The sequence below is a fragment of the Nothobranchius furzeri genome, unplaced genomic scaffold (assembly GCF_043380555.1).
Source record: "Nothobranchius furzeri strain GRZ-AD unplaced genomic scaffold, NfurGRZ-RIMD1 Scf024, whole genome shotgun sequence".
NCBI classification, from domain to species: domain Eukaryota; kingdom Metazoa; phylum Chordata; class Actinopteri; order Cyprinodontiformes; family Nothobranchiidae; genus Nothobranchius; species Nothobranchius furzeri.
Genome location: NW_027223041.1, coordinates 255,568 through 278,479, shown reverse-complemented (window position 1 = coordinate 278,479; position 22,912 = coordinate 255,568). Strand labels below are relative to the sequence as shown.

Here is a 22,912-nt window from a genome sequence, read left to right as displayed (position 1 = left end):
TAAGTGATCTGAACGTTTCATGACGATCGCACATTCCTATAGGGGGTAAAACCATGTCCCAAAGGTCACCGGGCCTGGTGTCACTTTAAAGAAGTAGTCCAGTTACACTTTTGTGGGCTTATAACTTTTCTTCTGAATGTCCTAGAGAGGTCAGGTTTGTTTTAGAGTACTTCAATTAATAGCTCCTACAACCACAAAAAGGAATGGAGTCATTAGCACTTATGGTTTGTAAATGGCATCCAGAATTATGTTGTACGAAGCACAATTTCAAATCATTCTGGGTCCATTTGTGTGAAAACAAGGTCCAATCAGGCTGAAACATTACAGGAAGGTAGAATCTATTGAGTTGTAAATGATCTGAACGTTTCATGCTGATAGCACTTTCCTAAGGAGGTCAAACTATGTCCCAAAGGTCACCGGATCTGGTGTCAATTTAAAGAAGTAGTCCAGTTACACATTTGTGGGCTTATAACTTGGCTTCTGAATGTCCTAGAGAGATCAGGTTTAATTTAGTGTACTCCAATAAACAGCCCCTACAACCACAAAAAGGAATGGAGTCATTAGCACTTATGGTTTGTAAATGGCACCCAGAATTATGTTGCACGAAGCACAATTTCACATCATTCTGGGTTCATTTGTATGAAAACAAGGTCCAATCATGCTGAAACGTTACAGGAAGGTAGAATCTATTGAGTTGTAAGTGATCTGAACGTTTCATGATGATAGCACTTTCCTAAGGGGGTCAAACCATGTCCCAAAGGTCACCGGATCTGGTGTCAATTTAAAGAAGTAGTCCAGTTACACATTTGTGGGCTTATAACTTGGCTTCTGAATGTCCTAGAGAAGTCAAGCTTGTTTTAGTGTACTCCAATCAACAGCCCCTACAACCACAAAAAGGAATGGAGTCATTAGCACTTATGGTTTGTAAATGGCACCCAGAATAATGTTGCACGAAGCACAATTTCACATCATTCTGGGTCCATTTGTGTGAAAACAAGGTCCAATCAGGCTGAAACGTTACAGGAAGGTAGAATCTATTGAGTTGTAAGTGATCTGAACATTTCATGATGATAGCACTTTCCTAAGGGGGTCAAACCATGTCCCAAAATGTCACCGGATCTGGTGTCAATTTAAAGAAGTAGTCCAATTACACATTTGTGGGCTTATAACTTGGCTTCTGAATGTCCTAGAGAAGTCAAGCTTGTTTTAGTGTACTCCAATCAACAGCCCCTACAACCACAAAAAGGAATGGAGTCATTAGCACTTATGGTTTGTAAATGGCACCCAGAATTATGTTGCACGAAGCACAATTTCACATCATTCTGGGTCCATTTGTGTGAAAACAAGGTCCAATCAGGCTGAAACGTTACAAGAAGGTAGAATCTATTGAGTTGTAAGTGATCTGAACTTTTCATGATGATCGCACAATCCTATAGGGGGTCAAACCATGTCCCAAAGGTCACCGGGCCTGGTGTCACTTTAAAGAAGTAGTCCAGTTACACTTTTGTGGGCTTATAACTTGGCTTCTGAATATCCTAAAGAGGTCAGGTTTGTTTTAGAGTACTCCAGTTAACAGCCCCCATTACCCCAAAAAGGAATGGAGTCATAAGCACTTATGGTTTTTAAATGGAACCCAGAATTATGTTGCACGAAGCACAATTTCACATAATTCTGGGTTCATTTGTGTGAAAACAAGGTCCAATCAGGCTGAAACGTTACAAGACGGTAGAATCTAGTGAGTTGTAAGTGATCTGAACATTTCATGATGATAGCACTTTCCTAAGGGGGTCAAATCATGTCCCAAAGGTCACCGGATCTGGTGTCAATTTAAAGAAGTAGTCCAGTTACACATTTGTGGGCTTATAACTTGGCTTCTGAATGTCCTAGTGAGATCAGGTTTGTTTTAGTGTACTCCAATCAACAGCCCCTACAACCACAAAAAGGAATGGAGTCATTAGCACTTATGGTTTTTAAATGGCACCCAGAATAATGTTGCACGAAGCACAATTTCACATCATTCTGGGTTCATTTGTGTGAAAACAAGGTCCAATCAGGCTGAAACGTTACAGGAAGGTAGAATCTATTGAGTTGTAAGTGATCTGAACGTTTCATGATGATAGCACTTTCCTAAGGGGGTCAAACCATGTCCCAAAGGTCACCGGATCTGGTGTCAATTTAAAGGAGACATAACATGAAAAACCCACCTTTTTATCCATTAACACGGTGTGTTTCACATTTTAAGTGTCTAAGTGAGCAAAAAGGCTTATATTATTCACTGGAGTTGCTATTTAGATATTTAATAATTAAGTTTTGGGCATATTTGTCCACCCGTTCAGTTTTTACATTATCTATTACATCAGTAATTAATTTAGTGAGGATAACTACCAAATATGGTAATGGCCCTCGGCTAAACACAGAGCCAATCCGCCATTTTTTCTTCTCGCTAAGATTTTTTGTAGTCCTATTGGAAAAATGCAGAATGTCTGGTTATTTTAGCCACACACAGCTCAAAACTATTCCTCGTTTTAAGGAAGGGTCCCTGCTGGAAAAACCAGCATAGACCAGCATGGCTTCCTTGCTGGTCTTTGCTGGTTTTTGCTGGTCCATGCTGGTTTGGTGCTGGTTTAGCTGGTTTATGCTGGTGGACCAGCATAAACCAGCAACGACCAGCATGGCTTCCTTGCTGGTCTTTGCTGGTCCATGCTGGTTTAGCTGGTATATGCTGGTCCACCAGCATAAACCAGCTAAACCAGCTTCCTTGCTGGTCATTGCTGGTTTATCCACCAGCAATGTCTGCTGGTGGCCAAAGTTGATCCAGGGTTTGAATTCCAGCCCCATATCTTTAGCCGCATTTCTCCCTCCTCTCTCCCAAGGTTTCCTGCTTCCTTGCAGTGTGAAAAACTGCCAGTAGTGCCCAAAAAATTGAGACCAGTAATGTTTAGATTGCTTTGGGGAATGTGTTTTAAAGTGCTTAGCTTGATACTGTTAATATGGTTAATTCTCTCTCTGATTACAATTCTAAAACTATAGTTTTCAATCACTTTCAGTTTTGATGTTTTGGATGAATCTATGAAAGCACTTTAATAAAAACATTCCTCCATCAGACACAAGCCACACTGAAGACAAGAGCATACATATTTTAGTACATTTAATATTAGGAAAAATAAGTAAATAAATAAAATAAACAGATTCTAAGATTAAAAAAATGGATCTATGAATAATTACACAATAGTCAATATTATCTTTATATACATTTATTATATAAAACAAACAAATTGTAATTGTTTCAGCAAATGTTAAACATCATAAACATTAAAATCTTAAGGGAATTTTTATTGCTATTTAAAGTGGCTTTAGCAACTAATCAAGATTACATCACTTTTGTTCACATTTTAACATTGCAGTTTTTCGATAAAATAGTAATATTTTTCCATCCATCAATAAACACTGTGTACATAAAGTAAAAACAAAACTTAAAGATTTGAGCAGATTAAAAAAGGTGAACACTTAAAGCATGGATCTTTGGTGTGTTCTTGCTGTGTTCTGTTTCTAATTCAATTTCTAGTTCTTTTTAAAACACAGGAAAGGTTTTTGCTTTACCTGCTAACGTTTCGTTTGTGACTAAAAACATCCTCAGAGCTGACGCCAATGGTGGTGTCACTTCCTTCTCTGTGTATCCGCGGGCAGCAGAGGATGTTGTCGCCCTCTGCTGCCCGCTCTCCCCTCTCCGATGATGCAGTCCCATGTGCGATCCAACTCCATCGTCCCTGTTCATGGTCCCACATCCACGTCTCCTCATCTCGATAGCTTCTTTTATCCATCTTTTGTACTTCTGTTGCTCAGTTTTTATGATCCTTGTGTTGTCCCAGTCCATTATATGGTTTTCTCTTGTGCAGTGATCTGTTACGGCTGACTTCTTTATAGTGCTTCGTCGCCAACTCAACACACGAACAATAGAACACAGAAAGGAGTGCGAGAAAGAAACAAGTCGAAAACACACAAGAGCAGTGAAGCAAGAAGCAGAAAGCACAATAAAGAAATCGGCCGTAACAGATCACTGCACAAGAGAAAACCACATAATGGACTGGGACACAAGGATAAACAGCGAACAATAGAAATACAAAAGATGGATCAAAGAAGCTATAGAGATAAGGAGAAGTGGATGTGGGACCATGAACAGAGACAATGGAGTCTACACATTGGATCGTGCATGGGACTACATCAACGGAGAGGGGAGAGCGGGCAGCAGAGGGCGACAACGTCCTCTGCTGCCCGGGGATAAATGGAGTAGGAAGTGACGCCACCATCAGTGTCAGCTCTGAGGATGTTTGTAGTCACAAACGAAATGTTAGCAGGTAAAGAAAAAACTTCCTGTGTTTTAAAAAGAACTAGAAATGGAATTAAAGCATGCACACTAAAAAAGAAAAGTGCACAGGCAAAGAAATGCTCTTTGTAGTTGGGGTGCTTTACAAAAAGACTATTTTCTCAGTGACACCGAGCATTTCTAATGTTTAAAAGAAATTGATCAAAGTTTCATCTTGTGCATGCTAAAAATACTACAGCCATCAAGAAAGGTTTTGGAACAAGACCACTTGACCACTAGAGTTTGCAATTTTTCAGAACAGTTGTGGTTATTTTTAGTACATGTGTCAGTGATGTTAAAAATGAACCCATCAGAGGGAAGTCAATGCAGTTCTTTGTCTTCACCACCAACTGTCAAAAGCCAGCTTGATTTGTGGGAGCAAAATTCTACTTCAAGGCTGCAGCTTTCCAAAAGGCATCGTGCAGATAGAACCAAGTCTAGCACACCCACAGCAGGTTGGCCACACACGTGAGCTGGCCCTCTCTCGAAGAAGGTGCATGCTTGGAGTGGACTTTCAGCATGCGCAATGTTGAGGAAACTGGTCAAATGAGTGCATTTTATGCAAGCGCGGAAAAGGAAGTTGGTCTCCCCACTTATGGCACAAATCAAACCCCATATTGTGTTGTTTCCCTGTCCCCTCTGAAGAAGGACCTTCCACAAATACAAAATCCTGGTGTTCTCCAGTACAGTGAGGAATGCTCAGAACTGTAAATCAGGAAAACAAAGAAGCCAGTTCAGACACATGGCACAGCACACAAAGTCCACTCTCCTGGGCAGAAATCTGAATCAGCCAGAACTGATCAAGAGAAGTTGTGAAACACAAGAGAAAAATGTTACCTACAGAACGACAACCAAAGACTAGTCTCTTTCATGTTGGTTTGGAAAGTCACAAATGAAAGTCTCATCACCAGTTTTCAGGACCAGACATTTCTGCTCTAACCTGTCTACTGGAATCAGATCCACAGTAGGTCCCCTACTTATAAGTCTAATATGTGACTCAAATCTGTACCCTTGTGGTAAAGGGAATGATGCTTGTGTATGAAACTTTTGGAAAAGTACAGCAATTTCTGTACCACACTCTGAGGGAAAAGATATAATGCTTCGAATCTCTCCACAAACACCATCACTCAACTTTCCATAACAATCCCTTCTTCTCTTACTGAGGCTGTAGCTTTTGCTGGTATAAACCAGTCCTTTGTGCACCATTCTCTTGTGTACCACCATTTCATCTGGTGGAACTTTTTCTGCAGAAATGAAGGCACTTTTCTCTTCCTCAGTTGTCTCAGTAACCCTGCCATTATCCAGAACAGTTGTGTCTTGATATCTAATGAAGGACTTTACTCTTGAGTTATTTGTGAGCTCCAAACAGAAGTTCTTTACTTGCTCACTAACTGCAAACCTTGTACTGAAAAGCGGAACCGTTCTATGCAACAAGAATTTGTTTACAATCTGCAAAGCTACACATTTTGTTCCGTGAAACAGTTTCAACAGACCACCATTTGCATTTTCAAATACAAATGCTGAGTGTGCCCAGAGCGGCCCCCACAGTTTCACAGACTTGGACAGGTGCGTTAGCAAGTGTACATTGAATGTCATAGATGCTTCTCCATACAACAGTTGAAACCTTGCCACGAACTCGAACAGCATCTCATCTGCTTTGTTGATCTCTTCGAATGTGACATTCTCCTTCAAAAGCAGAAATACTGCAAACACCAGCAGGGATAGGTGCTTCACATAACGTGACTGAAGCACCCCATTCAGGACTGGCAAACTGTAAAACAGGAGCCAAGCTCGCCACTCTGAGGCTTTCCAGTACTTGAACTCTGCAATGGGTCTGGGAAGTCGTGTAATAAGGTGTGGTGGCTTGATTTCCTTGATCCTGTTTTCTAGCACCCTCATTGTATTTGGACTGCCGATATAGTAGGGTTGATCACTGCCACTCAACAGAAGCTCTGTCAGCTGTCTAATGACACCAAGCAAGACAGCATGCATATAGTCTGGAACAAACCCCCAAACAATGTCAAAATAAGGCATGTTTATCAGTGGTGATGGACCTTTCACCCCTCTGACACTTCTGTGTTGTTCTACGGCATGCTCCATATCTGCAATCATTTTATTAGCCTCTCTATCAGGGTATTCTGTGGCAGTCACAGTATACTTCACCTGTTTTTCAACGAGAGTCCCAGGGTGTAAACAGAAGCCACAACCAAAATACCCATTAAACTGGGTGGTGTTTTGCATAGCTGGTCTTGCCTTTGAGTCCACACAACAACAGAGTCCAACAATTTTGCTGTTCACCAGAGCTCCACATTTTCTCCAGGACACACCTTTGGATGCCAGTGTTTTTGCCTGATCAACAAATAGTTTTAGAAAAATTGGCATGACTGGCTCTTGAGCACCAAACCAAAGACCTGCAAGCATTACATTCTGGAATCTCAATTTGGGAGGGAGTTCATTTAAATGCAGCTGGATGGGCCATATTGAAAATTTGGAAGACTTGTAGACAGGTGAACCATCAGAATTAAAATTAAATGACAAATTGGCCGGATCTGACAGAATGCCACCTGGTTTTGACAGGTTTTGATACATTTCACCATCATATATGTCAGAGATAACATGTTCATTCTGTTGCCTTTGGTATCTGTAGTTCATGCTGTTTTGAATTTGAGGGTTTTCCATCAGTGTCTGAATTTGAGGTGCAATTGGTATGCTTATGAAAAAGCTTGCACTGTTCAATGTGCTAATTTCAATGGGAGCACTACAAATTGTACACTGAACAATGTTTTTTTCTTTTATGTCTTCTTGTTTGCCAATGTATAATTTGCAGGTTTTGCAGTAGAAGTGAAATTCCACTATGTCAGAAGAGTTCTTAAACACTTTGTTGAACAAATATTTGGATCTCGGTAAAACCTCTTTGCCAAACAGTGCATTTATAAGCTTTAACAAATCATCAAGTTGTGTTCCTGTTATGTTATGTCTTGCTGCATGACTCATTACCATGAGCAGTGCTTCAGCCCTTGTTGTTGTACCCCCTGAAATTAGTGCAGAATCCATGTCAGTGTCAAATCCTATCTGTCCAAATGGGTCGTCCTCTGGAAGGTCTTCAATGTTTGAATCAACTTGAGGATCACTTTCAGGTGAGGAATCGCACTCAAACTCCTGGCTGACGTCACTTGATTGCAGCACAGATAAGCCACCAGAAGAAGTTGTGGGCTGTAGGGTGACAATAAACACACATTATTGCATGTATCTACCAGCAAAAACAAATGATAAAAGCAACTGATCGGGTGACTGTATCGGATCGATTCCCCTCTTTACTTGGTGCTAAATTATTTTTTCGGTTGTTTGGACAAATCTTGTTTAGAGATCAGGAAACCGATTTATTCATTATTTATTTATTATTAAAGAGGCCATTTCATTCTGACCTGAATTGGAATGTTTATTATGTGAAGTGCCTTGAGACGACTCTTGTCGTGATTTGGCGCTATATAAATAAACTTGAATTGAACTGAATTGAATTGAATTCTAATTTCAGGACTTTGTGGTTATTTCTTAAGTATTAACCAGTAATATGAAACATTTTACATCTAAAAAACGTTACGAAATACTGATTAACAGACCATTCAATCGGTCTGGGTCAATATTCAGGTGGTTCCGGCTTGTTCCATCAGGCAGCTTCGGCTGCTGCTCGTTCATACTCATTATTTGAATTTGCTAGCCTCAGATTGGCTAACAAACTAGCCTATGAGAGCAAGATATATCGTTTCCTGCCCCGCTGCTCATTGTTAACACCGGGCGTTCTCTCTTCCTGTTTGGTATGCTACAGCTTTTAGCATGCAGCATGCTAGGCGTGGTTTCAACTGCGAGAGCTACCGAATACTAACAAACAAAGGAGTTGTGACAAATCAAATACAGGCCATTGGAACTCGCATTTTATCAACACCTGCATAGTTTGGGATTGTGTTTTTTGGTTTGGGAGACGAACCCCTCCTCCGTAACCAGGTTATTTGTACGGAAGCCCGGAAAGGTAAAAAATCCTCAAATGTATTTTTTCCCTACTGGCGGATAAAAATGTATTGAATAGAACAGAATAGATTTATTAATCCTACAGTGGGGACATTCACTCATTACAGCAGCACACACACTTAGAGAAGAAAAATAAGATTACAGGTAAAACTGATTCCAGCCATGTTTGCTTTCATAACTTCAACAACATCATGCTGATGACCCACATGAACATAATCCTCTGTTAGTCGATGCAGTTACATCACAAAGTTAGCTTAACATGATAAGATTACTTTTGCTTGGCAAAATACAACAACAGGTAATATTACGAATGACCCTAGATGGAATTTAAATCCTTTTACATTAATCATAACTAAAAGTTCCTGGGAGACATTTGTGACATGTAGCTGTAACTCTTTACTGCTGACAGATGATGTGAGTCCTTGTAAACCACCCCACGATGGGACGCACCCAAAGCACCACATATACCAAATAACACCCAAGAACATACAGTCCGATGTCTCAGAACGACCGTCTTAGTACGTCTATGCACCCCCGCTCCAACGGTGCCGAAAAAGTCAGCAAGTCCGGGTAAACTGGACGCTGCTGCCAACATGAAACACAACAGAGACGCTCTTTTCACGACTAAAATGCTAGATTTTAAACGTTTTTGAATTGTAAACAATTTGGTACGCTTAACATGATTAATCATTTTTAAATTAATCGGCACACCCCTTGATTCAATGAATTCTTTTTATTTAGTTTTTCTTAGGTTATTTCCATCAGAAATGACGTTTTTTTTCTGGTCTTTGATGCTGATTTCCATATTAGTTTCCTCTTTTATTGATCAGCCCTAATTTACTCTGCAGTATTAATTAATTTCTTTATCCCTAGTTTTATGGGTTAATTTTAGTTTGATCTATATAGCTTTTCTAGTGTTCACTAGCCCGTATGTTACCCCTTATATCTGTTGCACTCTTTTTGTGGATTTTTAGCGCCTTTCCATTTTGCCAATGTCCTGTTTGTGGTTTTGAAGGCACTGTTACGTTAGATCTTTTTTTTCCTGGTTTAGGTCTCTTTATACTGTAATTTCTTGGACCATTGCAGATGTTCTCCCTCTTTTTAGTCCAGCATTTAGAATACTTTTTCTCTACATGATATCTATTTGTTTTTACTTTCCCAGAAATGTCACTTATGTCACTCACCTGTGCTGCTTGATCATTATCATGAGATACACATGCTGTCTCTCCAATTTCCGTTATTACAGTTTTTCAGTTAATTACCGGATCCTCTGATCTGTTCAGTTTTTCGCTCATTCTGTTTTTGCCAACTTCATGTCGAGCCTTCTGTTTTATTTAATGTTTCTTGAATAGACCTTGTAATTTATTTTTTTTATTAACTCACTACAATGCCTCACTTCAGTGGACTGCTGTTTAACACTTATAATAAACAGCAAAGATAATAGAAAAACATTGCTTGTGTATAAAAATAAGAATTGCAGGTATTGTTGTGTGATTTGGTTAAAAGCTTACCAGGTTGAATGTCTCATCTGAATCAGACTCCAGACAGCCACATGGAGACATGGTCTGAAGAGAATGTAGAAAAGGCACAAACACAGTAAGAAACAGAAATGTGTAATAATATTATCTTGCCTCACATATTAGTCAATCACCTCAACATCTGCAGCATCTTCTCTGCCACATTCAGTGTAGGGCAAGGTCTAGAGACAAAAGAAATTATTTGAAAAGATTTTTAGTTCATTTCTTTGTACATTCAGTTTGTAAATATCACAAACTTGCACATGAGGTTTGGTAAAAGAACTTACAAGGTTGATTGTGTCATCTGGATATTCCGGGAAATCAAAATGACCAGATGAAGACGTGGTCTTCAGAGGAGGTAGAAAAGATGTTACTAAGTAAGAAAGTACCACAACACTTTGTGCAGGGCAGCACAGTGTGAAATCATGTTTCTATCAATTTAAGAATACATGTAACCCTCACCTCAAAATCTGCAGAATATGGACCAGAAGTCACTTGGTCACAGCTTTCACTGCTCAAGGGAGAAGTCTGAAAATATTTACAAAACCATATTCCCTATTTAGTGTCTTCAAACATCAGCAAAGGCAATGTGATAGATCTGTTAAAGAAAAAAAAAAGTCAAATTTCATTACTGCATTACAAAAGGGTTATTGTAGGTTTCAGAAAGTTACAATTAAGACCTTTTAAGACCGCTATGAACAAAATGTTAGACCAGCATGACACATTAACACAAAGTCACACATTAACAAAGTCTGTTTGAGTTGGAACATCTCAGAAGCATCTGATGGCAGATGTTTTGTTATCCAGTCAATCAAAAGAACTGACCTGTTTAAACCTAAGACATAGTAGGGCTGCACGATTCTGGATAAAATAATCCCAATTATTTTTTGCTCATATTTAGATCATGATTCTCTCACAATTTTTTCCCCAATTTAAATAGTTATTGCACGTATTAACTGCAAATCAGCTTTGTAACAGCTGACACTGAAAATAAAAACAATAAATAAAGGCTACTGTTGTTTTATCCTGCCAGCTCGCTTCTGCATCACATGGTATAAGGCTCCGCCATTATCAATTGTTGAGGGAAAAAGAGGGAGCACTTTTTTTCATGCAGATTATGTCCAGGTTTAAAATGCGGTACAATGATTGTGTTTTTTTTTTCCCTTTTTCATTTTAATTGTCATTTCAGAATGAGTTTGCTTACAAGCATGAATTGAAATCACAACCTTTTAACGATTAATTGTGCAGTCCTAAGACATAGAACAAAAAACTGGGTGGGCGTTGTTCAGACTTAAGTCCTTGAATTTAAAGTTATGTATTTTAGACTTTTTTTAAGACCATTTAAGACCCTGCAAGAACTCTGATACATCTTTCATGAGCTAACTTACATCCAAAGTCTCTCTGTTCCATCTTGCAGAGGGTAACTTGATGGTACTGTTTGGTTCCAGGTACAATTTGTACTTGCGCTTTGGCATTCTAAAACAAAAATGAACATCGATATCAGTAACAGACATGATTCGTGAATAAAACCATGGTAAATTTAAACAGTTACACTGGTGAAATTCAGCTCACTTAAGAAATACCATTATTTGAAAGTATTAGTCAAGTCACCATTTCAAAAGTCCAAGTCACACTCAAGTCCTTAGTGCAGGGGTCGGCAACCTGTTCCCATCAAAGAGCCATTATTACCCGTTTCCCACGGTAAAGAAAACACTGGGAGCCACAGCAGCTGTGGCGTTGTGGGCGGGGCCTACACTCAGACAGCAGAGAGCTGCTTTAACAGATCACAACAGGTGACAGCAACCAATACCAGTCGCTCATGTACCTCAAAGTTATCTTTCAACAGAAGATTATTAATAAAACAGTTTGTTTCAAATTGATCCAAAAAAAATGTAGCCCGTCTGCGCTACAATATTTTGATATTTTTCACCCTTCTAGTGGTTTTAATAGCTGAGCAGGTGACGCTTCTTGAGGCGTCACACATAACTGCTCTGTCTCGTTGGACTGTTGTAATTAAACATTGTACTGAACTAAACTTTGCATTAATCATTGTTGAAAAGGATCCAATCAGGTAGTTTTTTTCCCTCATTTACACTGACGGAGGTAACGGCACAGTGTGCATGGCTCTGGTGTTCATCCGGTTTAATGTTTCTGTTTGCAACAATTTTCACAAGAAGGTAAAACAGTTAAATGACAGGGTTCGCACTGACCGGATATTTCCCGTGTTTGACTGTTTATTTTGATGGAGAAATCTCAAACCTGCAGATGCGCTGATATTTTAATCGTTATGCACATCGTAGAGGTAGCTACATCAATCAGGAAAAGATTCCCATCAGAACATCTGAGATGGACACTGAGCTCAGCGCAGCTCGCTGTCAGCGCATGCGTATGGTGGACAGCAAGATGAAGATGTGTAGATCGGGGGCTTGGAGCGCATCGCATAACCAGAACCATGCAGGAAGATTCAGTGTTTTCTAAACACGGTCTCTCAGAGACTTAAAAAATGTCCCCTGATTATGAATCTTTGGCTGAATAGCACTTGTTCCTGTCTCCAACACATCAATGAGCCTGTCTGAAGAACAGTCCAGAATCTCATATCCTCTTCAGCTCAGAAAGCGCCTATAGACTTATTTGATTATGCACAAACAGTTGACCTGTTCAGGTTTACGCAGACAATCTTTAACTATTCATTAGTTAGTTTACAAGCAGAGAGCCACATCAGATGGATGAAAGAGCCGCATGCGGCTCCAGAGCCGCGGGTTGCCGACCCTTGCCTTACCCCGGGTTTCCACAGGAGCCGTCAGCAGCACGTTACTGCAGCAGCACGTTTTGCTCGCGTAAGCTGCTGCTTGGCCCTTCCCACGAGACGCAAAGCAGCAGGGGAGCAGCTGTCACCGACAGGGCACGAAGTCACACGAGTGACTTCGTCAGTAAACACAACAACAAGCAGGAGAAAACTACAACATGGTTTGTGTTTTATGTTCTGTCCGTTTTATAATCGCCAATACGGACCTGAAAAACAAAGGAGACCGCTAGCTAGGTGATAACTTCTCACGGGGCCGCACAGTTAGTAACTTTTTCTTTAAAGTAAAGCAACCGGAAGGCAGTACGTTCTTTATTCTGAAAATCTCGGGAGCTTCTCTCCATTTCCGCGTCCGATTTCCTGTCTTTCCTTCCCCAAAAATGTCGAACTTGACCCGTTTCAGAGGCGTCGCGCGTAGAAAATAGAACCGGCGCGTAAAGGCCGCGACATGCTGCTCCTGAGACGTGGCCGACTCGCGCTGCTGACGGCTCCAGTGGAAACGGTTCTGTTGACCACACGGTTCCTATCAGCAGCTATGACGTGCTGCTGCAGTAACGTGCTGCTGACGGCTCCAGTGGAAAGCCGGGGTTAGTGTGCAAGTCCAAGTCTCATAGGATTAATCCAAGTCAAGTCACTGGACCCTACTGGGCAAGTGTGAGTCCAAGTCCCTAAAATAATCTTCCAGTCCAGGTCAAGTCATTATCACCTTTGAGCAAATCACCAATCTGAGAGAGTTTATAACTACAATAATGGCAGCTATACATGGTTTATTTTAAAATAAATTGTACTCATATCAGGCGAGTCTTTCATCATGAATGGTCATCATGTGGTGGAAACAATAGCTAGAAAATTACATTAGAAGAACAAAATTCTGTGCAAACATCTCCCTTTAACAAGAACTGTAGATGTTTGTTTTCTGCATTTTTAGTTAATGTTTTTTTGTATTCACTGAAGTTACTCGTTGGTTACAGTATTCAGAAATGTTAGTCAAATAAGAGTAATTGTGAACTACTAAACACTTTGAATAAATTATTTAAATCTTAAATTTAATTTTAAAGTACTCAATTAAATGAAATCATTAAATTTAAATTAAATAAAAATTTACTAATTATTTAATTTTATTAGTTTATTTTATTTCATTAATTTATTTTATTAAAATTATTTAATTATAAAATTGAATTAAATGAATATGCAACATTTTATTCGAGTAGAAATGATAAAGTAAAACTACCCGTAAAAAGTATTTTTCCCCCATAAAGTTACTAAAGGAAATTGGCGGAGTGAATGTAACAAGTCCCTACCCACCTCTGGTGGATAATAAGTAATAATAAATCACTTTTTTTTTCTAGATGGATTGTAGTTTCAAAAAATGTCAATGTTTACATTTAAGAAATATTTCAGATATAGTGTCTGCAATTAGCTATTAACATTTAATGAGTCATGGGTCACTTATTCTCCCTTAAAATAAAAAATAATTGGTTGTAATCAAATCCCCACTATGAATTGAGAGGGGGAACTGGGAACTACAGCATCCTCTGCTCAGTGCTCACGCGCTTCCCGCCGTTGAAGTCAAAGCTAGCTGGAGGGGCGTATCTCAACATTAGCATTAGGACCAAGATCAAGAGCAAATTAAGTTGCGGCGTCACGATTTAAAAACTAAAATATTTTAGACCTTATTTCTTTTTAGACAACAGTTATATTTAACTAATTCGAATTTAGGAAACTAATTTTGTTTGCCTTAAAAAATGTTTGCTTATGTTAGGTATATAGACGACGGCTGTAAAGAAATCGTTCCAACAACCTTTATCAAAGATTTTGACAGCCAGAAGGATACCAGCAAAATTTACTGGGTTCGCTGGCAAGACAGTTTTTTCAAAGCTCAAATATTAATGCTGAAGGGTAAGTCACGATCTCACAAACAGTTTTACTTATTAATAAGGTCGACCTAGGATGTGTAGTTAACTTGACTGGCTGAAATCTCTGTCTACCGCTCTAGTCGAGCTAGCTAGTGTGCTATTAGCTTTTAGCTAGTTACGATAGTGTAGCGTTGCTAAGGTTAGCGTTCCTTAAGAACAGAGCGAATAATGAAATAACTACATAAAATTATGTACAGTATAGCCGATGCAGTCAAATACTTACATGAAGTGCTGTTTATATTCCAGACACCAAAGAGGACATCGAAGAGGAGCTGTCAACGGGGAGGGTCCGTGTTAAAAAAGTCATGGATCCCAGCACTTCACCGCTACCTTCTGAGGCGGAGGAAGCCAGGACAAAAAAAGTATATTCTACTAGCATGTTGGCAAACATTAGGCAATGTTCATTAACCACTCAATACTCACCAATGATGAATAAATGGGCCCAACGTTGGTAAAACAAAAATGAAAAGACAAATCTTCACAACTTTCCAACACACAAATGCGCAGCTGCTTCCGATCTTCTGTTTTTTCTTCTTCTCCTTTCTTGAGGGGTTTTACGGCGGTTGGCAGCCAACTGGGAGTTGCAGTTTTTATCTTTACCTTTACTTTTTACCGCCCCTACTGCTCCGGAGTGTGCATCAGCGATTACATTTTATTTATAAATCCAGTGTAATCCGAATTTTTTTAGAATTATAAACTAAAATCTTTATATTAAATTGTTAACCATCTTCCTTAACCTTTCAATCAATCATGATCTATATTATATAGACAACAAATAAAAATAATGTACATATGCATATCTGTCAATGGAACATACTCAGTTTAAATTAAAATGGAACATACTCAGTTTAAATTAAACACCCAATTCTAATTTTCTACTGAAAAGGTCATTATATTACTTACTGACACCCAAATTGTGTGGATAGATATATTTCATATAAGAAAACTCCCAAATAACCAAGTTTTTCTCCAACATATTTCATTAAATAAGTTTGTTCCATGCAGATTCCATCTCCATGCAGCAAGTTTCAGCTGTCTGGCTCATAGTATCTCTTTGAATTATTTTTATTTTATTTTTGTGTTTTACAGCTACTACTCAAAACGGGGTCTGAGTTTCTTATATATATATAAATTTGTAAATCAGCCTAGTTTGAAATAATTAGTTTTAGGCTTAAAGGAATAGAATCCATAACATAACAATCAAGGAGTCAAGTCAAGTTTTAAACCCAGAAAGGAATTCTACATATGTAAAAGTTAGACCATCGTTGTTAAAAAGTTGTTTAATGAGAAGAATATTATAATCAATCCAGTTCTGTAAAAACAATGTCACATCTAAATAAATATCCTGGTTATTGCAAATACTGTATAACACTTAGGGAGAGAAATTATGCTTTAAAAATGTAATCAGATCTTTTCAAAAAATTTCACAAATACCGTTAGAGATCTCAAGGGCTGAGCTTGTATTTACTAATCGAGAAAGACCCTCAGCTTTGGGAATTAACACACGTCCAGGTATAGTTAAGTCCTTCTGTAACCATAAATTGCATTTGTGTTACAAAGACGATATTAGTAGATCACCATTTTCACTTATTTCCACTGTTTGATCCTTTTCTGCTGCATAGACAATAAAGAATAAACCCATTCTTACATATTTATTTCACACCAATCAAAATATTTCAGGCAAATTTACCGAAATGTTAAGAAGTCAATGTAAAATTAATCATTGGTCTTTTTTGGTCTAATTAGAATTTTAATGTTCACAAGTTAAAAAATGTTATAGTTAATGTGTTTTTTAAAGTAGCTCAGTGCATGCTCTTAAATGGAGAATAAGGTTAGAAAATAAACACAAAATGACAAAAAAAAAGTTATGGCACTAATATTAAGAAAGAGAAGAAGTCGTCTGAGCAAATTCGATATTAACAACACAAAACGAATACATGTAATGTGGGTCTAGACAAAGAAGTCACTTATCAGCTATTTTGGGAAGACATGGTCTATTTCAATGAAAAAAAAACATCACAACAAAAAACGCATTAATAAGGAATCAGCAAGAGAAAGTTGTTTTGTCATTGTAAGCTACAAATGTCATTTACAAGAATATGCAAACTCAGTCCTTTCTGAGCAGATCTGTGTCCAAAAGTGTATTGTTACTGGAGTGAATAAAGCCAACATCAGGCCATGACATTAGGTTAAAAATTATTTCCAGTAATATTGCACTTGCTTTGAGTAGCATTGCTTAGTTTGTTAGTATGTGAGTTTGCTAACTTTAAATCTTATGAAAGTCATACTGTAATTTTAAGTTGTGCTTTTTTAATGTTTACAGACAACTCAGAAAAAGGCCGCAGAGGAAGCAAAAGATGTTAACCTACTGGCCATTCTGCAGGAAAGAAAAAACAGAAAGAGGAACTCTCCACTCTGCCCTACCAGTACCAAAAAAATCAGAGAAGATATCCTCAGCGATTCCCTCTTTGAAGATGATACTGAGGATGACGATAATGATGGTGGTGTTGTCCCACAGAAACTTTATGAGGAGGCAATAAAAAAACAACGCTTTTATCAGAAAAAGTATAGTTGCATGTGTCTACAGCAGCAGGAAATGGAAAAAAGGTAAGTTTTGAATAGCCTTGAAAAATAATTTTGTATTATTGTTAATGTGTCCTAACAATATACTGTAAATCTACCTTTAAGCTCTAGTTGGATTCAGTCTTGTTATTGTCCTTGCCAAAAGTAGATGGGTGTGTAGAATATTGTGAATAGCAATAGCATTATTTGGTCCTGTTGAAATAGGCTGGGTACTTTGATCAAAAATATGTTTTTAATTATTGAGCCTTATTATTGAATCTTTATATTTCAAAGGTGTGTTTATACTTTTAAATTGATATATTTGGTAATATAATATTTTGCTACTTGTTTTTGTCACACAACTACCACATACTGTCCAGATTTGGCCTTTCTGAATGCTGTGCACATGTGCAGCACTACCCATCTGCACTATAGGCAGCTAGATAATTTCACAGATAATAATTAACAATTTTTTTATCATTTCCTAATAATATAGTCATTACATATTTTCTTCTGTTTAAGAATGCAGGAGCAAGAAAAGAGTCTTTCAACAATGGAGTCTGAAAATAAAACTCTCCGAGAGCTGAACATAGAGCTGCAACAGCATCTAATGAAGGCGCTGAAGTCAACCTCCTCCAAGAGCAGTGGTGAGGACAGATCATTTCCCCTAAGTCTCTTTACTAATGCAGTTGTACCTAAAACTGAAATGTGTTGTGGGTATTTTTTAATGTATACTTCTGGGCTTAATGTAAATTATCCCATATAAGGAAATGTTTCCCTCTGGGCTGGCAGTCCCAAACCCCTCTTATCTTGTTGAAATGTTTTTGGGCAAAACACTGAACTTAGACAGTTATGCACCCATTTGTTTGTGAATAGGGAAAAAGATAGAAAAGCAATATATATTGTAGCTCACTTAACTTTTACAGTTGCCTGACGCTCAGAAACAAACATTTTAACAAGGATATAAGGACAGAATATATACATTTATCAAGTAGCTGAAGGTAGCAAACATCAAAAACACTTTGGAAGTGACCATTAGTTGCAGTACTTCAGCTGTGAGCTTAGGTATCACTAACCTAATAAGGTTTGGGAAACATATTCTTTGTTGTTGTGTTTTCCATTATTTCCTGTGTTCATGATATGCTTATTTTCTCTCTAACTGTTAAAGATCCTGCCACCCAAAACTCAAAGACTTTATACAGTAAGTGCAACCAAAATTTATCAACATTTAGAATACAATTTTTTTTTTAAATTTACATTGTTAAAATAGATTTCTACACTTGCAGTACCAACTTGATATAAGTGAAATCAGAATTGTGAACTAATTTTACATTTTCAAAAGCCCCCTTAATTTAGTCAAAGTGGTCTCATGTTTGGTTTTACATGTTTGTCAATCTTAAATGTTTCATTTCATCACACAAATGTAAATTTTACTCAAAGACAACACAAACACAAAATGGAAGTTTTAAATCAAGGTTTTTATCAAGGGAGAACTGAAAATCTACACAGCCCTGGGTGAGTAAATGATTGCGCCCTCAGCTGAAACTAGTGCTGTGTTGAAACATTTTGAAAAATTGATTCTGAATCAATTCTTCTAAGAAACAAATCGTATCAATTAAAAAGTCCAAGAATCGTTTGGTTTAACATTGTTTGCCTTTTCTTTAAAACTAATGAAAAGTAAGGTCTGAAAGGGTTAACACAATTTTTTCAGGTGAATTGTTACTCAGTGTTGCATCATTTCATTTCAGCAATATAATTAAGGTAACAGCTCACAGAAAAGTTTTCAAAAGCAGTGACCCATGTTGAATTGGAACAGACTGGGTTGAATCGAATTTTGTCGATTCTAACTCTTGAGAATCAAAATCAAATTTATTCTTGAAATGAACCAATACCCAGCTTTAGCTGAAACATAACTTAACAGCGGCTCATCACACCCGACTTCTGTTTGTCCTGCCGCACAGAGGCCTGATTCCTACCACACCTGTTCTCAGTAAAGAAATCAATCCTGTCAGACTTTCCTGAAACAGTGAAGTAGATCAAAATATCCTCAACATCATGCAGAGATTCCAAGACATTCAGCAACAAATGGGATGACTTGTCGTAATTTGGCGCTATATAAATCAACTTGAATTGAATTGAATTGAAGCTGCTAAGGGCAGCCCAATCGAGGTAATTGGGTTTCGGGGCAATCACTTTGTCACACTGGGCCATGGAAGTTTTGGATTTTTCTTCTCCCTTACTCATAATAACCCTCATTTAAAAATGGCCTTTTGTGTTTGTACTTGTGTTGATTTTGATTTAAAGTGAGACAGTTTTGGAAAAAAATTATCCATTCTCCACTTACACCATGTGGCTTCTTGCTTGGTTTAAGCAAGACACAAATGCTGAATATTTTAACATTCTTTTCATAGTTGCAGAGTCTGGCAGTGAAGATGGAGTGGAGACACCTAGGTGTCCAGAAGGAGAGGAGGTACTGTACTTCCCCTGCATACAGTATTCAAATACACACCACAAGTGTAGCAACACAACTCATATATGGGGTGCCATTTGTAATGTTACACAGTAAAAAATTATCAGCAAAATTTTTAATCATTTATCTTGTAATCAGAGAAAAAAACTAGGTTTCATTTTTAAGCACTTATTTTCACCTTGTCATTCATGTATTTATAAATGTTAAGTTTCCTAGCTAAATATTTAGTTAGCAAGTTAAATAAAGCCCCAGAGTGTGATATTTTTACCTGTTTACTATCAAATCCTGCGTTTCCAGTTCACAAACTTGTCCATCCATCCGTCTATCCATTTTCTGAACCCGCTTTGTCAATGCGGGGGGGGGGGGGGGGGGGGGGGGGGGGGGCTGGTGCCTAACTCCAGCAGCCAACGGGCAATCAGGCGGGGTTCACCCTGGACAGAGAGCTAGTCCATTGCAGGGCAACACAGACACACAGGACAATCAATCATGCACACACACACTCACACCTAAGGACAATTTGGACAGACCGATCAACCTAACAGTCATGTTTTTGGCAGATTTAAATTCAAATACAGTGCAGAATTTTTCCCTGACGACGGCGCAACACTGACAGTTTTAGGCAGAATATTTGAATTTTAACCACGATGCACTGAACTGCCAAATTATTGACTGCACGTGTCTGTAGCATGATTAGACACTCCTTTATATAGTTTATCAGCAAAAAAAAAGTGATTTGGGGGTGACTTGCTCTTTAAAAACTAGACATTTAGCCTGTAAAAAAATGTTTAAAAACAAAATATTTGATTTGAAAAATAGATATTAAATTAGGAAGCTAAATATTTTGTTCCAAACTAAATGTTTAATTTTCACAATAAATATTTTGTTTTTAAAATATATATTTAACTTGTTAACTAAATATTTAGCTAGGAAACTTAACATTTATAAATACTTGAATGACAAGGTGAAAATAAGTGTTTAAAAAATGAAACCTACTTTTTTGCTCTGATTATGAGATAAATAATTAAAAATATTGCTGTTAATTTTTGACTGTGTAACATTACAAATGGCACCCCATACTCAAATAGCAAAATGTGTTTTCATATGTAGAACTATGAAGAACACCTCTCCATCATTTGTTCACAAGCCAACTAACTTTTCAGTGTATTTGTTTTAGACTTGTGTGGGTGTTTATTTTTATTTTTATTTTTGTCAGATTCACCTGGGAGGAGGAGTCTACATCCGGAGAGAGGCCTGGTCAAGGATTAAAAACCAATCAAAGGATTCTTTGTTTGTGAAGGAGCTTGCAGTGGCAATCTGGGGAACAAAGACCCTAGGCCAGAAAAGCCTTACAGGGAAGGCGTGTCCTACAACTAAGAGCACCAGGCAGCCTTTAACCCCAAAGAAGCTGGAAACATTGAGAGGTATGGTATTTTTAGTTGGATTTGCAAAATGTTCTTGAGTGTTGACAAGTATGAAGGAGTAAAAGTGCACAAATAATTAAATATATCAATAGACAAATGCTTTAATGTCAATAATAGATAAAATTGAATTTAAACTAGGGTGGTCATATTTCCATTTCCCAAAAAGAAATCACACTAGGGCTGGGCTATATGGCCTAAAATCAACATCACGATATATTGAGGATTTAACCTCGATAACAATTTGTTTGATGCCGTTTTACCTTGGCCCCCAAAATGCATTGAAACAGCCCTGGCTGTGTGACTGAATTTGAAGGTGATCTGAATTGTATCAAATGTATAAATATTACATGTGTATAACTTATTGTTTTATTCAACGTGTAGTGGAGATAAATCTACCTATATTTTACTTTCAAACACTTTGCTTTGTTTTCTTGTTGCTTTGTTTTCTGTCCCATCTCTCATCTTCCTGCATCTCCTCTAAACTCTCCAGAAAAACTACTACTTGGCTTCTTACTTTTTCACCTCATCAGTTACTTTTGAGCAGATCAAAGGGATCTCCTGACCGCAAAGTGTAGTAGGCGTTTCAATGCTGCGTCGGTGAGGTGAAACACCGCAGCACACGGATAGCGGAGCGCGTCAAGCCATGTGTTGTAGTGCAACACATGGCTTTTACAAACATATACAGTACCGGATAAAGGACACATCCTTTTATGGAGTAGTTTTTCTTTGTGGTGTTTCTTTTCTTTGGACCTCTTTTCTACATTGTAGATTAATTGACATTTGCTATATTTTGTTTGCTACACATTTCCATATGTTTTCATTCATTGTTTGATATTTTCAATTTTAATTCATACTATAGAAGAAAATGAAAAAAATATCTATATTTTTTGTTTTCAAACTTTTGACTGATACCCAATACTCAAGTAACAATGAAGCAAACATTGTTGATAATATATTGCTTGTAGGAAACCCTGTTCATGCTTATGTGAATGATTTTTTCAAGACTTAATACTTAGGTTCTTGTCTATTTGTATTTCATTTCAGCCTGCTTCAAAGAGTGGCTCATCAACAAAAAGTTGGAGGAGCCCGAGCTGCAAGCAAGATGGGTAAAAGCAGGGCAATACCTTACAGAAAAAATTATGGACATTAATAAACAAAAAAACAAAACCCCCAAGGACTGAAATGTGGCATTTTTTATGTTTTATGTTTTCATAAGGTAAGTTAAATTAGTTACTTGTTATTAGTGTTTGTTCTTATTTGTTATTAGTTTGTTTTTTAAATGATTTGTATGCATTTTGTTACCACGTTCTTTGTTACACAAACGTAATAAATGTACATACTGACTTGAAAACCTTACCTTGTCTTTATTGTAGTAGTTACAGTATGTAATATTTTCCAATATTCTGTCTTATTGTAACAAAATTCAGTGTGGTTGTTCAGTACACTCGTATCCTCTGGGAGAATTTGTACTGCTAATCAGCATCCCATGCATGGACCACCATTGAATGCTGCTCCAATAACATGGACCAACAATCAATAGTGGTCCATGCTGGTCTATGCTGGTTCAGCTGGTAACCAGATCCATGCTGATTACCAGCTGAACCAGCATAGACCAGCATGGACCAGCTAGATCAGCATAAACCAGCTAGACCAGCATGGACCAACATGGACCAGCATGGACCAGCTAGACCAGCATGGACAAGCAAGACCAGCTAGACCAGCATGGACAAGCAAGACCAGCTAGACCAGCATGGACAAGCAAGACCAGCTAGACCAGCATGGACAAGCAAGACCAGCATGGACAAGCTAGACCAGCAAGACCAGCTTGACCAGC

The 22,912-nt window shown here is 38.0% G+C and overlaps 2 protein-coding genes across 4 annotated transcripts; one reads left to right on the top strand and one right to left on the bottom strand.

The window, feature by feature from the left end:
* Positions 1-2,872: 2,872 nt before the first annotated feature.
* Positions 2,873-16,826, bottom strand: LOC139061594 (uncharacterized). 3 transcript variants are annotated; one of them, XM_070547739.1, is made up of 8 exons: positions 15,049-16,826; positions 14,849-14,897; positions 11,295-11,382; positions 10,369-10,434; positions 10,194-10,253; positions 10,041-10,088; positions 9,901-9,954; positions 2,873-7,576 (listed from the first exon to the last, which is right to left on the bottom strand). In XM_070547739.1, exons 3-8 carry the CDS (start codon positions 11,379-11,381, stop codon positions 5,222-5,224), a joined length of 2,670 nt encoding a protein of 889 aa, XP_070403840.1. In that variant the 5' UTR covers position 11,382; positions 14,849-14,897; positions 15,049-16,826; the 3' UTR covers positions 2,873-5,221. The 3 variants fall into 3 exon arrangements, with proteins under 3 accessions (XP_070403840.1, XP_070403841.1, XP_070403839.1); XM_070547740.1 differs by lacking the exon at positions 15,049-16,826 and having other exon boundaries at positions 14,849-14,912; XM_070547738.1 differs by lacking the exons at positions 14,849-14,897; positions 15,049-16,826 and having other exon boundaries at positions 11,295-12,099.
* On the top strand, positions 13,895-22,796 carry LOC129154875 (BEN domain-containing protein 5-like). The gene is made up of 8 exons (XM_070547753.1): positions 13,895-14,608; positions 14,872-14,987; positions 16,949-17,232; positions 17,710-17,834; positions 18,356-18,388; positions 19,599-19,657; positions 20,871-21,078; positions 22,123-22,796. The coding sequence occupies exons 1-8, from the start codon at positions 14,455-14,457 to the stop codon at positions 22,257-22,259; spliced, it is 1,116 nt and encodes a 371-aa protein (XP_070403854.1). The 5' UTR covers positions 13,895-14,454; the 3' UTR covers positions 22,260-22,796.
* The last annotated feature ends 116 nt before the right edge of the window (positions 22,797-22,912 follow it).